Source organism: Nannobrachium achirus (assembly GCF_963921795.1).
Source record: "Nannobrachium achirus genome assembly, chromosome: 22".
Taxonomy (NCBI): Eukaryota; Metazoa; Chordata; class Actinopteri; order Myctophiformes; family Myctophidae; genus Nannobrachium; species Nannobrachium achirus.
In genome coordinates, this window is record NC_137829.1 from 12,341,569 (window position 1) to 12,360,548 (window position 18,980).

General features: G+C 39.7%; 1 protein-coding gene across 1 annotated transcript; it reads right to left on the reverse strand.

The window, feature by feature from the left end:
* Positions 1 to 4,383: 4,383 nt before the first annotated feature.
* On the reverse strand, positions 4,384 to 18,628 carry LOC308308223 (uncharacterized protein; the record flags this gene model as incomplete). The annotated part of the gene is made up of 5 exons (XM_080753587.1): positions 18,503 to 18,628; positions 16,433 to 16,531; positions 14,739 to 14,825; positions 10,272 to 10,613; positions 4,384 to 4,472 (listed from the first exon to the last, which is right to left on the reverse strand). Exons 1-5 carry the CDS (start codon positions 18,573 to 18,575, stop codon positions 4,384 to 4,386), a joined length of 690 nt encoding a protein of 229 aa, XP_080609713.1. The 5' UTR covers positions 18,576 to 18,628.
* Positions 18,629 to 18,980: the final 352 nt, after the last annotated feature.

Sequence of the window (18,980 nt, forward strand, 5' to 3'; positions counted from 1 at the left end):
TTAAAGGTGGTTGCACACTGCTGCGTTTTTCGTTGCGAAATGCGTTTTTCAGGGCAAGGAGAGAGAGAGAGATAGAGAGAGCAAGGGACCGAGTGGTGCGCGAAACGGGCGGCAGTGTGCAAACGTGACTGACATAAAGTGAGGTTGATTTTTTTATTTGGGGGCTCCGAAATTCACTCCGATATTCGGCCCGAAAAACGTAGCAGTGTGCAACCAGCTTATCATTTAGGTCTACATTTTATTTTTCACAGGACAGCTTTTCATTGATTGTAATTATTTAATTAAAAACAACATTAAAAAGTATATTTTGAAATACATTCATTGAAGCCTAATCTGTATTAAAGTATAGACTGATAAAACATATTGATTTAAATTAAATAATTACAATCAATAGAAAGCTGTCCTGTGAAAAAAATGTAAAATGGCACTTACGCCCTTTTTGTTCCAAGCCCTCGATATGGTCTGGGCAAGCCAGGCTAGGCCTACATGGGCCTCAGGAATTAAATAATTTTAAAATATTGATTGGGTTATATGGAGCCTTTAAAGGTGTAAGAGAAATATAGCCTATAGGTCTATGTCATTTCAATTTGCCTATTGCTGTTATTGTATTGTGTGTTGTTAGAATTGACATTTAAAATAGATTATTTACCATGTCCGTTTAAATTAACAACTTGAACCCTAGCATCCCTATTCTGAGGAGAACTTTAGCCAAAAATAGCCAATCGGCTATTTTCGGCAAATAGGTTTGTTGTAGAGGTAAAAAGAAAAAGCAGACCAAGTAAGTACTAAGTAGCCTACAGAGTGAAAGGTCAAGTTAACTAAAAACACGAATCCAACATAGACTGATGACAGTGCTGTCAAACAAGTCTATGAATCCATACTGTACATGAAATCGATGAAAATCTGCATCACACTATACAATTATGTAGAGGGGGTCCCTGCTTAATCTCTCTCTCAGCTAAAGGGGTTGTCAAAAACAGCTCCTCTTCAGGCTATCTGTCTGTTGTTCAGTGACAGTCCTCCTCCACCAGGTGGCGAAGAGCAACGGTCTATGGATACTTCATTGGCGCGTGATTATGGATCCCACTGGGAAAGATGGATAACCACGCCCTGGACTCATTTTTGAAGCTTGTGATTGGCTGAACCGGACGTAGGGAGCGCTCCGTTGTAGTCACTTGGACCGCGCGAGGTGCACCAAAACCCAATTATCATGGCGTTTATCGTGCGCTTAACGATTGCATTCACCACGGCTTCGTAACTCGCGCGGCGCGGCCCGCTCTTCGCGGGCACTCGCGCCTGCGGCGCTCGGGCGCGAAGAGCAGGACCAAGGTCCGCTGGCCTTCGCGCCGCTTGCAATGTCGTGGACAATAACTGAAAACGAGCGCTCTATGCCGTAGCCGTTTCCATCCATCTCCCAGTGGGATCCATAATCACGCTTCATTGGCATTGCGCGTGTGCAAATCACTTTCACCCGGAACTAGTGCGGTATTGCTGAATCACGGCTTGGAAACAGAATAACCCACCGTAAAACAACAACAACAACAATTATCTCGTATCGGTTTTCATGGTGGTGGGTGGGGAACAAAGAGTGCGGTGGAAAATGTCTCATAAAGTGTTATTCTGAAATGATCGGCCGGTGGTGTGACTTGGGGGAAGATATTGTGTGTCGTTTTGGAAAAAGTAATGTCAGCAGCGTGATGTTTTGTCAGTGTGAAGCTGTTGTGTCAGCGTGCTGCCGACACAATTGATGCCTATTAGACTAGCGGTGAGTAGCAGGCTATAATACTCCCCTCCCTATTTGTCTGTCATTTATTTAATGTTGTATGAATAGAGAAAAAATGGATCCCCATTTAAACAAAAGCCTAACATCTTTCTTAGTTTAGTTGACCTTGTATCAGTGCAGTGCAGTGAATGTCCTGTCCTGTCCTGTCCTGTCCTGTCCTGTCCAGACTGTCCTGTCCCCTTTCCTATCAAACCGTAGCCCTATGCCTGTGATATTACATGCATTATTGCATTTCATGTCATGAAATTATGTAATATCACAGCCATTCGGGATACTAGTTCAGTGGTTTTCAACCCATTCAGACCCAAAACTGAGAATATGTTTGTTATTGTTGGATAAGAGTTTGTTCACAATTACATGCTGTATTGATGGGGTGCCATATGAGAGGTGACAGGCAAACGTTGATCAAAACAATAATCATAATTTATTTGTATTAGAGATGTTATTTAATACCCATTCACGGTATTAGATGAATATTTTGTTAAACAGTTAAAATGAGTTATTTATTTTCATTAGAAAGGCAGGACTTTATCGGCTTTTTCGACTGTCTTGTACAGTACATTCGTCACCCTTTTGCACTAAAATCATGTTTTAATGAAGTTGGAGACATCATCAACCTTCATCAACAACCCATGTCACATCAAAGCCTATCCTTTTACTTCATTACAGACCAATCTGTGGATTACAGGCCAGTCGGCAGAAGATGAGTTCTCCAGAACAAGCCAGCACTGTTTCTATTAAACAGGAACCTGAAGACCTCCTGGACATTAGTAAGTTTCATGCTCTTTCGATATTTATTTTATTAGTTTATTGTTATTAAAAGCGTACCTACTGTGTGTTTCCTCAGCCCTATGTTCCTTCAGCCCTAAGAGTCCTCAACATTAACCCTAACCCCAACCACTACCATAACCCTAATCCCAACCCCAATCCCTAAATTTAGGGAAATAGGGCTCTCAGGTAAAATAAGGTTGACCCTGCTTGTGGTATGCCACTCAGTGTTGCGCCTAACAGCACCCCATAACTATTCTAAAATCAATGCAAACTAGGCGTGTATATAGATTTTTTCCCCCCATACTCGTGTTTTCTTTTTTTTCTTTTTAACTTAATTTTGATTTGCAGATTGTCACATGTACATAACGTCACAGGGTCAACATTTTTACATCATTTTGACTATCACATTGTAGTCCATATTAAACATTTGTGGTGTCATACTGTTGGGTTACATGTTCAGTTCAGAATTCAGAACTGTTCCCATTTCTCAAGGAACAGTTCTTCTTGTATCCTGAGTTTGTATGTAAATCTCTCCATCACATATATTTCCTCAACAATGCACAGCCACTGCTCACCCATACTCGTGTTTTATCATTCATCATCATTAATCAGTCATGTAATCTTCCAAAAACCTTTTTTTAAAAGACCAACTTTAAAAACAACAAGTTCTACAGCCGTTAAAAAGCTGACCATCTGGAAGACCACAGCCAGTGAGAGGCCATTACATAATTGCGAGTTCAGGCTTTTAACAATCAATTTTATCAACTAATCGATGCACCAACAATGGCAGGTTGAGATGCGTGACACAGGTCACAGTGTGCGTGCCTGCCAAAAAGACATTTCACAACGCTGACATTTCTGCTGTTGTGTACTATGGATTAAGAGAAACATTGTGCAATTGATACGCGAAAACCAGTAGACCAAGCAACGTTGTGAGTCACAGTTTAAATTACGATAGATCAAAAATGTCGAAGCAACCCTGCAGCAAAATGCCATTACTGTGCTTTATGTCAAATGTGTTCAGCCAAAATACAAACTTTTAGAACTACCGGTATACTAAATACTAAACTACTAAATATCTAATGCCATGGGGAATAGAATATGGAACAAATAATCTAGCTGCCATATAACTGACACTAGAGGGCTAATCAGTCTAATCATTAGACTGACATTTTCACATTGGTTTACATTTTCACTTGGCTGCACCAGTATAGTTGTACCCAAATGTTTTTGGTCAGCTCCCCTACACTTTGGTAATATCTTAACACATTTATGCACATTGCACATTTATATTGTATGTCACACCCTTACTGTTCACAACAAAGCCAAGTGCAAATGTATGCAAAATGATTTGAACATTACAGTACAAAACTGAGACAGTGTTCAATTTCCATGGTTGCAGCCGTCTGTAACATACAGTATGAGCATAAACATTTATTTACAGCGGAAGATCATCCAACTGCCACAGCTACAAGGAAACACTGCCTGCAAATGTTTAAAGTTAAAACATTTAATGGTTTTGTCTCATATCTTTTGCCTAGACTTCCTGCACCTCCCTGTATGTAAGGAGGTTTCCCCTGAACAGCAGGAGAGGCGCCCCAGTCTGGTTCAGGAGGAACCAGAGTCTCAACAGATTAAAGAGGAACAGGAGGAGCTACTTCAAAGACCCGTGGAGGCTCATTGGTCAATGCGGACATTACTAGCAGTGAAAGGTGAAGATGATGAAAACAGAGATACAGGGCCTCTAGCCAGCACCTCTACTGAACACATGAAAACACAGGCTTATATAGAGAACTGGGTATCATCACAAGCAACTGCTGATGAACAGCTTATCTCTTCACACTGTACTGGATCTGACACTGAAGACAGTGATGAGTGGGAGCAGCAGACCAGGGAAGATCAGTCAGCTTTAAACACACTGAAATCACACAAGACACAAAATGTGGAGGAACCAGAGTCTCCACAGATTAAAGAGGAACAGGAGGAGCTACTTCAACCACCTGAGGAGGGTCATTGGTGGTCAATTATAGCAGTGAAAAGTGAAGATGGTGGTGAAAACAGAGATACAGAGCCACTAGCCAGCACCTCAACTGAACACAAGAAAACAGAGGCTTGTATAGAGAACTGGGTAGCATCACAATCAACTAGTGATGGGCAGCTCTTCTCTTCACACTGTACTAAATCTGACACTGAAGACAGTGATGAATGGGAGCAGACCAGGGAAGAACAGCCAGCTTTAAACACACCGAAATCACACAAGACACAAAATGCGGAGGGACACATTTTGAGCAACAAGCTGTCCCAGGACCTGAAATCATTGAAAAAACACTTTAGTTGCACAGTTTGTGGCAAAATGTTTAATCTGAAAGAAAATGTTAAGAGGCACTCAATGATTCATACAGGGGAAAAGCCCTTTACTTGTGCAGTTTGTTGCAAAAGCTTTAATCAAAAGGGTTATCTGAAGAAACACATGAGGACTCATACAGGCATAAAGCCCTATACTTGTAAAGTTTGTGGCAAAGGCGTGACTGATCTAAAATCACACATGAGGACTCATACAGGGGAAAAGTCTGACAAGTCCTATACTTGTACAGTTTGTGGGAAATGCTTTGGTGATAGGAGTTGTCTGAGGAAACACATGAAGACACATACAGGTGAAAAGCCCTTTACTTGTACAGTTTGTGGCAAAGGCTGTGGTCAAAGGAGTGATCTAAAAATGCACATGAGGACGCATACCGGGGAAAAACCCTTTAGTTGTACAATTTGTGGCAAAGGTTGTGTTCACATGAGTCATCTAAAAGAACACATGAGGCTTCATACAGGAGAAAAGCCCTTCACATGTACAGTTTGTGGGAAGGGTTGTATCCGAAGTGGTCAACTAAAACGACACATGATGACCCATACAGGGGATATGCCCTTTACTTGTCCAGTTTGTGGCAAAGGCAGTGGTCAATTGAGTGATCTAAAAACACACATGAGGATTCATACTGGCGATACACCATTCACCTGTACTGTTTGTGGCAAAGGCTTTGCTCAAAGGGTACAGCTAAAACAACACATGCGGAATCATACAGGGGAAAAACCCTTTACCTGTACAGTTTGTGGCAAAAGCTGTGGTCAGAAAAGTGACCTGAAAACGCACATGAGGACTCATACAGGGGAAAAACCCTTTACCTGTACAGTTTGTGGCAAGGGTTGTGGACAAAGGGGACAACTAAAACAACACATGAGGACTCATACAGGAGAAAAGCCCTTTACATGTACAATTTGTGGCAAAGGCTGTAGTCAAATGTGTGATCTAAAAAAACACATCAGAACGCACACAGTGAAAAAGGTCCATTAGTTGTAGTTTGTGGCAAATACATTGGTTAAAATGTACACCTGAAGATATGAAGAGAGATGTGAAGCAAAGGCGGGGGTTTCCCATGGGTCATCTGAAAGATATGACCCATGCTTAGGGAAAACCCTTTATTTGTACAGTTTGTGGCACATTCTGTGGGTATATAAATTAGTCTGTAAAGATACATGAGACTACTCAATACATTTTGGTTACGTTTTTGGCAGACCCATTTGGAGAAGTGGAGATATGAGCATTCATGTGGAAGAAGCCCTTGTGAACTTTAGGCTGCAATAAAATGGATGATCTAAGAACATAAGGAAACATACAGTCGTAGAGCATGCTGGTTAAAAAAGGAAAATAGACAAACAATGCAAACAGTACATGATGAATGTGTATTTGTGGTGAATATATCATAACTATATCATAAGTGAAATCAGTAAAAGAAAATACACATTTCCCTGTCTCAATATTTCTCCTGTATTTCAACCTGTTTTTCCAGGATAATTATATAGCTGCTTGTGAGTGCTGTAGCTCGGTACCTGCACATCTTCATTGAGGTATTTTGTCGAGGCAAAGAATTCTTCTATTATAACAGGTAAAAATTATAATAAATATACCATATTTACCAATATTATACCAGTTAAAATGCATAATAAAATTATATTATACCAGTTACCAGTTCAAAATTACAATTCAATTATATTATACCAGTTAAAAATTATAATTAAATGATACTGTAACAGTGTTACTGTCAGCAATATCATTTTGTACTTGACATTTCTTTAAACCATGCTTTTAATCTTCTATGATTGCTTATGTGTTTTGACCATGTAGCACTCTGAGATTCCCTGTGAATGAAAAGTGCAATACAAATAATATACAAATTAAAAATATTATTATTAAAAGATAAACTCAATATCTTTTCAATAAAGGCCTTTCTGCTACAGATTGTTTGTGTGCTATATCATTACATAAATATTATCAAAAGATGTGTTCATTCCTTTAACAATGAAAATATTCTTGCCCCATAACCACTATTAACAATAGAGGAACAAGTGCTACACTGAATATGTTTATTTTATATTCCTGTTGTCCTGTATGCATGTCCTAATGATACTTAGAACTAAGTATCTTTGTTCGAATGCATTTAACCCATTTAGACCTGAAGCTAATTCTGCAAATGCCTCACAAAAGTTCTCACACTTTTTCAAAAATATCACCAATTGATGCGCTGTGAGCTTGTATATCTGCTATTTTTTTTATAGCCTACACGAAAATCTAAAATCACACAGATGCTTTCCCTGTCTTAATGGGTTATGATGCAAGAATTAGCCAAATATATTTGGAAATGAATGTCACATTTTAAATGACACAGACTTGAGTGTGTTGTTTTGTTTTGGATGTATTATTAATTATTAATAAACATGCAGTAGTAGAGTATGCTGGTTAAATAAGAAAAGGGACAATGTAAACTGTATGATGAATGTGAAATGTGAATAAATCGTAACTGAGTGAATTCAGTGAAAGAGATGCCACGTTTCACTGTCTCACCGTTTCTCCTGTATTTCAACTTGTTTTTCAGGATAATTATATGGGTGCTCTAGCCCGGTACTTGTAACATCTTCATAGGGTTGTTTTGTAAAGGCAAAGATCTCTTTGTTACCTGTCAAACAAAGAAATGCATTACATTTCATTTAAATTCTACAGGTTGCTTATCTGTGCAATATAATTACAGAAAGGTAATACCAATTGGTTCACTCCTATTTATTTATTTGTATGTGTATACCATACACATGCACAGCATGCACGCATATAGGCTCATGCCTATATATGTGGTGCGTGGTCACAAATGAAATGTTTAGTAGACGTTATATGATGTATTTCAAATTCATTGGGACAGTATAGCGTAACACGGTAGAACACACCACACTCTTATAATTCTAGAAATCTACATTATCTACTTAATGATGATAATCATAATGTGAACAATACCGGAACAAGTGCTGTTTCATTTTACAATGACAAAATCATTGACGCTGTCTGGTGGAAACCCTGTATCTCCAAAACTGTTCCTTTTCAGAAAATGGAAAAAAAAGGCACCCGGCTGGCCAGGGGGAAGCATTATATAGACCAGGATTACTGCATGTTTTTTTGTGAGGTATACCTACCCTAGGGAACAGGGGGAGAACATGCAAACTCCACACAGAAAGGCCCTTTCACCAACCCCACCTAGGGTAAGGGCAATGATGACGTGGAGGAGAGAACACGGCCATGGCGTCCCCAGCGGGAATCGAACCCAGGACCTTCTAGCTGTGAGGCGAAAGCGCTACCGACTGCAGGCGCCACTGTGCCCCTCACAAAATGTCATGTGCATCTTATACACTAGGAGCATTTATTTTTTGCGATTAATTTAAACTGCTGTTTGTTATGAATACATCCACAATGGATGTGAATATAATGCAGTGATAAAGCATTTTTTTTTTTTTTAAGTGGGATTTTTCACCGCATATAAAACCATCAATCTGTATGAATGAGGCCAAATGAATAGCTAGATGAGAAATAATGGTATCACATTTTCATTTCATTTATTCAGGTCTTTCCCAGTGTATAAGGACAATTGCAGCACACTGCCAGTTTGAACCATTTACATACAGTAAGTCTTAACAGGTTTTTTACATGTGTAATTCTGTGAGAGCCTTGCAACTGTACAATTAACAACAACATAGTTGTTGTCGCAAAAACATTCTAACTGTGGGAATTGTATACATGGATAGTGTAGGATGTGTCTTTAAAGGGAATATTATGGATATAAATAATAATAATACAATGATTCACTGGCAGATTTTATTTGACCACATATGGACAAACTCACACCTCACACAAGTGTTTTGTTTGATTGATCGATTGAATATTTTATTAGACAAAAATGGAGAACAGTACAAGTATAGTCAATACAATAAAAAAGAAATTGTACAGTACAAGTACAGTTAAACACCCTGCCTAAAAGGAGCATCCCAAAGCAGTCCTTTTACGGTCTTGTTTACATCGGAAGTCCTTGGTATTCAATTCATGGACATAACAAAGCAAGAAAAAAGAAAACATTAAAAAATCATCGCAGTTAACATGGATTGAATGAAAAAGGCCTGTTTGCCTTTATTTTAATAACAGCTTTTCAATGAATGAATCCTCAATGAAAGCTCAAAGGAATTTTGACCAAAACACTTGTGAATTAAGAGCTTACTTCCTCAAAATGAGAAATAATGTGCGTTTTCAGAAGATCACTTTGACTGAAACTTTGATCACAAACTGAACAACTAAAGGGGGTTTCCCCTGTATGCGTCGCCATGTGTTCGTTAAGCGTACGCTTCTGACTACAGCCTTTGCCACAAACTGTACACGTGAAAGGCTTTTCCCCTGTGTGAGACCTCAAGTGTGATTTCAGCTCACTCCTCTGACTACAGGCTTTGTTACAAACCGTACAAATATAGGGGTTTTCACCTGTATGAATTCTCATGTGTTTATTCAAATCACCCTTTTGAAGACAACCTTTGCCGCAAACTGTACAAGTAAAGGGTTTTTCTCCTGTATGAGTCATCATGTGTCTTTTTAGATCACTCATTCTACTACAGCATTTGCCACAAACTATACAACTAAAGGGTTTTTCCCCAGTATGTGCCCTCATGTGTCTTTTCAGATCACCCATTTGAGCACAGCATGTGCCACAAATTGTACAACAATATGGTTTCTCCCCTGTGTGAGTCCTCATGTGTCTATTCAAATGGTTCTTGTGACCAAAGCCTTTGCTACAAATGTTACAGATATAGGGTTTTTCCCCTGTATGACTTCTCATGTGGTCTTTTAAACGATCCATTCGACCAAAGCCTTTACTACAAACTGTACAAGTAAAGGGTTTTTCCCCTGTATGAATCCTCATGTGTGTCTTCAGAGTTTCATTTTGAGTATAGCTTTTGCCACAAACGTTACAGGTAAAGGGCTTTTCACCTGTATGATTTCTCATGTGGGTCTTCAGATGTTTCTTTTGTCTATAGCCTTTACCACAAACTGTACAACTAAATGGCCTTTCCCCTGTATGCGTCATCATGTGGTCTTTTAGCTGACCACTTTGACTACAGCCTTTACCACAAAATGTGCAAGTATAGGGCTTTTCCCCTGTATGCGTCCTCATGTGTGTTTTTAGATCACCCATGAGACTACAGCCTTTTCCACAGACATTACAAGTAAAGGGCTTTTCTCCTGTATGAGTCCTCATATGTGACTTCAAACTGTCCTTACGATTAAAGCTTTTGCTACAAACTGTACAATCAATTTTTTTCTTTTCTGCCGTGTCTGATTTCGATGTGTTTAAAGCTGACTGACCTTCCCTGCTCTCCTCCCAATCATCACTGTCTTCATTGTCAGATTCAGAACAGTGTGAGGAGAGGAGCTGGTCATCACTAGATTGCTGTGATGCTACCCAGTACTCTATATACGCTTGTGTTTTCATGTGTTCCGTTGAGGTGCTTGCTAGAGGTGCCGTCTCTCCGTTTTCATCATCATCTTCACTTTTAGTTGCTATTAATGTCAACATTGACCCATCAGCGCTCACTGGTCTTTGAAATAGTTCATCCTGTTCCTCTGGAATCTGTGGTGGATCTGAAGGGCTCCTCTCTTGCTGACCAGGGGAAACCTCCACTTTACACACAGGGAGAGGCAGGAAGTCTGGGAAAGATACAATTAGAGTAAAACATTTAATGTTTGAACTAAATTCACATTTTAAATTCAGACACTGTTTCTTGTTATGTAGCTGTCGTAGGTGGAGGAACTTTTGCTGTAAATAAATGCTCCATTTCTAAACCTCAAGTTAATCATTCATGTTTATCAAACCTTAAAATTTAGACTCCTGCCAGAATCTGGAGGATCATGACACACATACAAGAGGAAACTAGGCGCAAGTACTGTGATCGGTGATGTTTGGTGCTGTCTGTATGTATGTGGATGGGCAAGTTGCCAACTTGCAACTTGTTATTTATATCAGGTCACACTTGTTGGTGAACGCTGCTCCCTCATGCCACTGGCTATAGGCCCTGCCTTTGTACTGTCGAACAGAAACAGATAGCTGGAAACAAACTGCATCGAAAATAGTACTGGCGCAAGTAATAAATGTATGAGGTTGTATTCATTACAATTCTTAAAGTTGATAATTGATGTATTTTCAAGACAAAAGGTTTTACCATTGGCTCCATCTTAGTACTACTAATATACAGTTTGTACTAGTAATAGTACATCACTCCCCTGGCTGCTCAGCGATGCACATGCCAGGTTTTAAGTGCATCGGTAAGCAGTATTTAACACTTCAAATAGCCATGACTCAGTGACCATTGCTCTGATCAGTGAAATATAGAGCTGGATCTGAGAATCTAATACAAATACAAAGGCGGTTCTCAAACATTGCAATTTCAAGGACCACAATGACTCTGAGAGTGTACAAATGTGTACACTAGATTTTCTTTCCATTACCTTCCAAAATTTGCAAGCCATAGGTAGACAACCTGGCCTGGCGGAGATTTGCACTTTGAGGAAGAGCACACCGTTCTAGTTTAAGGTGTTATGTCACACACCGAAATATTACATTATGCTACAGTGGGTCACGAGGTCTTTCTCCAAACAGTCTGAAAAGGGGGCGGGACCGTATCAGTTAGTAGTGAATGTATACTTCGTCGGTTGTACGGTGCCGCGCTGTGAGCTTTTGAAGCATGGTTATTTTTTGTCACCACACACACACACACACACACACACACACACACACACACACACACACACACACACACACACACACACACACACACACACACACTTATTGTTGGGGGGAGAGGAGGAGAAGTGCTCACTGCTGAACAATAGTGAACAACGCTCCGGTTGCTGTACCGATTAGACTGAAGGACACAGCCGCAAAAAAGTCCAGAACATGGGGTGGAGAAAGCGAGACCCTGGATGCTAATCTTTGACAGCTTGTTTATTGAAAACTTGCACATTTTTAGAGATAAATATGCCATGATGTTACGGAATCTTTATAATCTTTACACCTACAATTGCTAAATTCGCATTTTCACCTCACACAGCTTCTGTGGGGGTAGTTTCAGAATATAATGATATGCACGCTCAAGGTAGGTTTACTTGACATCATCACATATTAGCTAATTAGATCGCTGATTAAATGTTTAAATGCACCCTAGGTGGGGTTGGCAAAAGGGCCTTTCTGTGTGGAGTTTGCATGTTCTCCCTGTGTCCCCTAGGGTAGGTACCCTTGCAAAAAAAAAAAACACGCAGTAATCCTCTATACGAGTGCATCTCTCCACTCCGACATGTCTCCTTTCCGACATGTCTCCATTCCGACACTAACCCTATCTCTAACCCTAACCCTAAACCTTAGGCCCATGGGAGTGTCGCCACTCCGACAATAAGAAGTCAATTTCGGAGTGGCGACATGTCGGAATGGAGAGAGCCTCCCCCTCTATACTACCTCCCCCTGGCCAGCCAGGGGCGTTTGATGGAGGGAAAAGAAGGAACTGGTTGGAATAACGTGTTCCTTCCACATGCTACAGTATATCCTACCAGGGAAACTCCCCCGCCAGGTGGAAAGAAGCTTGGACTCCTCATACATAGAAGGAAGCATGAGGTCAGTCCGTTGCTCTCCCCAGGTTGGCAGAGGGAGTGTAGCGCCCAGGATTACAATAGACAATTGACACTGGATGAAAAAATTAGTAAAAAAATCGTGGGATAAAAAAAGTTTAAATCCAGTGTTCTCCACCACTGAAAAGGCAAGTCGATGTCACCCTTACTGTGGTCGTGGGCCAAATGATGTGGGAGTTTGGGATGGTTGGCTGTCATCCTTTTACCTGATAGACCAAGGAATGTATGGAAGGAAGGATATCACATGACAACGGGGTAGGCGCCATGTCCGACCATGACGCTCACCATGGGTGCCAGAACTCGCACCGGAAGTGCGATGAAATACGTGACAGTGAAAGGAGCTGGCTAGATCAGCTCATGAACAAACCTGGAAGAAACACTATTTATGAACGACTGAGACCCTTGTCATATAATCTGTTCAGGAATATAAAAGAAAACATATCACAGGTATTTTTACAATCACTTGCTTTTCGATGAGCACAGTACATAATGAAATAACAATGACAGTAAATAATAATCGTGTCTGTATCGCGAGATTTGGTTCCGGACAGGAAACGGTGGATAGTCTTGCGATACTTGGCACGTTTAGAAACATACTTTTTGCTCTTTAGATACGGCTATAAAATGACACAGTGCACACATCAAAAATCAACACAGCAGAAAACAATTATTTTCCTGAGCTGAGTATGTTATAAAGGTCTCAATTGTTCAGAAATAGTGTTTATTCATGAGCTGCTCCCAGGCTGCTCCACAGGCTTCCACAGACTCCAGTGCATTCTACTGAACTTCCGGCTGCAGTTTGGCACCCATGGTGCGACGAATCTGACAGTTGGAATTGCGAGATAGCGAAAATGACGTTGGTGTCTTTACCTATATTTACCTTGTGATAGATGGGGAAATGAAATGTAATGACAGACTGGGCTGAACAATGCAACACTACCAGGTATTTCTGTCAACTAAGCTGTGGCAAATTAAATCCCCATCAGAAGCAGGAACACACAGAATGCACATATAAAGAACAGCACCTCGTGCCTTCCCTCGGACATCCGCATGATTAGCAAAATGAAATAGAATCATGATAAAGCTTGTAATTTCGATACAAAGTAGGTCAATTTCGATAAATTTTGTGTACGTATAAAGTAACTTGACAGGCTCAGTTGTTTTTGTCTTTTAAAGTCCTTTGGCCTTATTTTCACATAAATTAATTGAATACTTTGTTTTAAGACTTCCATGGAGACCCTGTGTGAGCTTGTAGATCTCCTAAATATTGGTTATTATAAATATTATAATAACCAACATTAAGGATTAACAACTTTAGCTGCCTTCCAGTGTTACTTTATTAAGTGTCCCCAGTAGTACAATTGTGCATCATACCAAGTTTCCAACAAATACATTCCTGCCAATAGGCCTAACTACAGTGGGGAACTTCTGTGGTCAATGTTAATTAATGTTGATTGCAAATCATTTATACCATTGTTTTGTGCCTTTTATTCGTACTAAGAGTATCGGTTTAGCACCGGTATCGATAAAATGTGTGCCCCCTCTGTTACTTGCCAGTGGTTCTTAATGTGGGGTCCCCCCAGGGGTCCTTGGGGGGTTCCAGGGCGTCTCCAGAAAAATGCTACAAAATCAGTTTAACCACTTTCACCCATATACAAAGGCCATTTGAAAATGGCCAACAAACTCACAACATGTCAAGATGTAACACGTTGTGAGCTTGTAGATCTGCTATTATCAAAAATAAATAGAAATACGGAATATTTTCAAAACAAAAATCTTTTATTGGGTCCCTAGCACAGAATATTTACAGATGGGGGTCCGTGGCCAAATACATATTCATTTGGGGGTCCTTGACATAAGGTTTGAGAACTGCTGACCTAAACAACATTTTCTTCTGTAGGAAACCCTTGCTTTGTGTCTCTGTCCATGGTGCTGGTCAAATGGTAAAATCCTGTCTTTTATGGAATAATGTCAAAACAGCATATTATAGGTACATTACGAATTACATGCAAATTTTTCATTCCACCTAGCAGCCATTGTGGTAGCCTATATACTTCAAGGTTGAGCACTGGGTTTGAACTGGTCTGGCAGAATGCCTGAATATAAAGCATGGATACTTTTTACATTTACTTTTAATACAATTCTCCTCCATACCCGAGTCAGTGAATCCATGGAAATCTTCCTCATCGCTGTCCTCTTCAAACATTTGATCGATCTGTCGATGCTGATCTCTGTCCGTGGCTGGAGAGAAAAAAAAAACTTTTGAATCAATTTTGTTCCTGTTTTACTTTAATCTTCTGCTCTTTCTCTACCTTGATCATCTATTCTCAAGAAAACAACAGAAAGTTTTTTTTTAATTCTTTCACCACAAATACAGTTACTGTTCTCTCTAATCAGCTTTCCCTTTGTTACCAAAGAGAACAGAGTGCCAGACTACCTGGTTCAATACTGATGGTGCTAGCAAGATGACAAAAGGCATTTCAGCATTGTCTCCATGTTCAGCTGTGTCTGTCGCTATCCCCTCGTTGTATAGCGGTGTCAACCTTGCTACATATGTGTATTTTGCATGATTTTTGTTGTGACCCAGAACTTCTGATTCACATCACGCCATGTCGCTGTCCATCGTCGTGGTGCTGAACCATTCACCATTCCATGCATAACAACGACTAGATCAACATGGATCATTTAATGTCCAGTGAAGGTAGGTATCAACAAAGTGTGTTTTTTGTATTCTCTCATGTTACAAAGCATAAGTAAGAAAGGGGTTAATTGCGACCGTCAGGTTGCAGTTTAGTATCAAAACCTCCACCGGCCGTCCGTCCGTCCGTCCGTCCGTCCGTCGGTCACACGTCACACCTTTGCCCTGCTCATATCTCCGCATCAGTATGACATCACACTGCTTGGTGTGTGCCGTCAGGGTCATTTGTGTACGGGTGATGTCATACTGATGTCAGCAGTGTGATGTCATACTGATGTCAGCAGCTATGTCTCTATATATGGAGTTATATGTTGTTCGTGTCCAAATATGGGGCTTGTGAGGTCAGACTTAGTGAGATTCGTCGGTTATCTCCATATATGGAGGGAGAACCAGCTTATGAGCCGATGAGTTGTGTCAGAGTCGAGATCCTGCTTGCATCTAATCTGTCGGTAGATAATGCCGGTCTTATATAAGGGTCATTTGTGTACGGTGTGATGTCATACTGATGTCAGCAGTGTGATGTCATACTGATGTCAGCAGCTATGTCTCTATATATGGAGTTATATGTTGTTCGTGTCCAAATATGGGGCTTGTGAGGTCAGACTTAGTGAGATTTGTCGGTTATCTCCGTGTTGGTTATCTCCATATCTGGAGATTCAACCTTCAACGATTTTGACATCTTGTTACTAATCTGTCGGTAGATAATGCCGGTCTTATATAAGGGTCATTTGTGTACGGTGTGATGTCATACTGATGTCAGCAGTGTGACAGGAGATAAGCGACCAACGGTCGCTTATCTCCCGATTAGGGAGTCTTACTGGTAATATAATGTATAACTGCAACTGAACCTCTATTACCTGGTGCTGAACCCTCACCATAGCTTGCCAAAATGTCATTCATCTAGCCTGTGCTGCAACAGGAATACACACTGTAGAGGCATGTGTTTTTCCTGAAATATACCTTTACTGCTTCCATAATTAATCATCATATCTTAATGAATCGGAATACGCAGGACTACAGTGGAAAGTCCTTTTAGGATTATTGTATAACTGTACCTCTGTACTTTGTGCAAACTCTTAATGTATTCAATCAATGAAAAACAACATAACAACAGAATAAAATAAAGAAAGCGTGAGAGCATCAAACTTACTGAGGTCCAGGTATTCTTCAGGTTCCTGTTTAATAGAAATGGTCCTGGCTGATTCTGGAGAGCTCATCTCCACCTGCAGGCTGGACTCCACTGACTGGCCTGAAATGAAGCAGGGATCCACATTATAATATATGGCGTGAAAGTATCATTTGAACTCTCTGGGCCAGCAGAACGCATTAAAAATGTCACAATGTTCTATGGTACTGGTGTTTTGTAATTATTTTTATTAAATGGTCGCTGTGGTTACAGTTACAATGTAGGTTTTCATGAGCCCGACGTATTGTTGTATTAGAGACGGAGCGGTCTCATCCCGAGCATAGTTCACTGCTTGCTCCTGCAAGACACATGTGTTCACTTGTAGGGGAATGGAGCGTTTTTCTCCTTTATTTCTTTTTTCCTTCTTTATTTTGGTTTAATAGGACATACATTACATTCAATGTATCATTGGCACTAAGGGTGACAGGAATACACATATAACTAGGCCTACACTTAAAGGAGTAGTTCACCCCCAAAATGACTTTTTCTATTGATTACTCATGCCATGGAGACTAGAGTTCAATAATATTTTTTGTTTTTTGTAGAGATGTTACCGATCAATCGGCAATGGATCGGATCGGGCCGATCAAAGCGTGATCGGCGATAATCGGTGGTTTAGATCAAAAGGTAAATTCACCGATCCGATCCGATCGGTGCATCCGATCAACCAGCCGTTCAGTATGCCCACTTGAGGCTATTTTGGGGTATTGATTTCCACAGTGCTGAAGGAATAATTAGTTACTGCTATGATAATAAATACATAGTAATGCTGGTAAATAACTATAAGGCAAATATATAAATGAATTCATGAGTGAATGAATGAATTAAAGTTAAAACATTAACATTTAGACAACATAAATAATAACTTGATCGGATCGGTGATTGATCGGTATCGGGTGATCAAACTTTTGTGATCGGTGCTCGCTGATCGGTTCCAAAAAACCTGATCGGACCATCCCTAGTTTTTTGTCGCATTCCTAAGACAAAAATTTGATAACAATAAATTTACCCCCATTCGTTCCGGATGGTGACCCGTTTCGAAACGGGTCACCATCCGGAATCAATGGGGGTAAATTTACTATTTACAAATTTTTGTCTTAGGAATGTGACAAAAAACAAAAAATATTATTGAACTCTACTCTGCATGGCATAAGTAATCAATAGAAAAAAAGTCATTTTGGGGGTGAACTACTCCTTTAATACATGTATCACTAAAGGAGACGCAGAATATATAGGCCTGTCATAATTATTACATAAACGTCTAATTGCAATTATTTGAGATAATCACAATCATTTTCACACAAACACTTAATGTTGACAATTTTTCCACACACTTTTAATATAGGCCTACTGTATATTAAAAAGTTGATCTACAAGCTTAAACGACGAGTTCTAGTTGTACGCTTTTTTGAAAGTGTAAAATATATTTAATAGTAGCATTAAGAATTTCAGTAATTTCTTTGCATATTTAAATTCTTTGCCATATCTGCCCTGTGCAACAAATAGCCCTAATACTAAATGTAATGCACTTATAACCATTGTCACTAAAGGACACATAGCTCAATTTAATGTATGATGACGAGTAATAGAATTGTTACAGAAACATATCTCCATAAGCATTTGCACCTCAATATGTAATTTCAAATGTTATTGTTTGCCCCCCATGAATTAATGTCCTAGCTATATAATTCATCATATTACAGTTTTTGTGATTGTAGATCGGCTATTTTCACTGTTAAAAATATATATTACTATTATAAATAATAATAAATTAAGGCTTTCATTTGGTCTTTGGGCCCGAGCAGACTGAGCTTAACTATATCACTAATAACTAGGACATTTGTTTTTGAACAAATGTTCCTAAGTCATCGTTTATAATCGCAGACTATAATATTATTCATAATAATATTTAACACGTCAGCAGATTGTGTCAAACAGCTGTTAGCATTAGCTGCTAAGCTAACCATTAAGCTAAAGTTAGCATAAAGTGTTTTCGTGTGCAAAAGAATCAAACAGCTATATGTAGTGCTATACCCGATCTACACAGCGTGACCGCTGGTTCCAGCACGTCGTTGTTCACACGCCGAGATGAAGGTTTCTTCTCCATGTTTGTCTTTTTACTATGCTGTCTGTCTGTCTGCGGCCTGCATCGATAACCGTGAAGCAAAGCTGCCTTCAAGTACTACACGATAACAACAAATAGGACTTCCGGGTCTTAACTGTCAAATTCCCAATAAAATAAATAATAATATAAAAAAGAAAAAAAAGGTAACACGTCAAGCAAAGCAGTTCTACCCAACAGTCAACATGTAAGTGTTGAACAACAAATAAATAGGCTAATTTACTACAATATTTGTGCACTTGTTGACTTGTTGACACACACACACACACACACACACACACACACACACACACACACACACACACACACACACACACACACACACACACACACACAGTCAGAGAGAGTCTGTGTATCCATAGTCTGAAACATGATTTATAGACAGTGCAA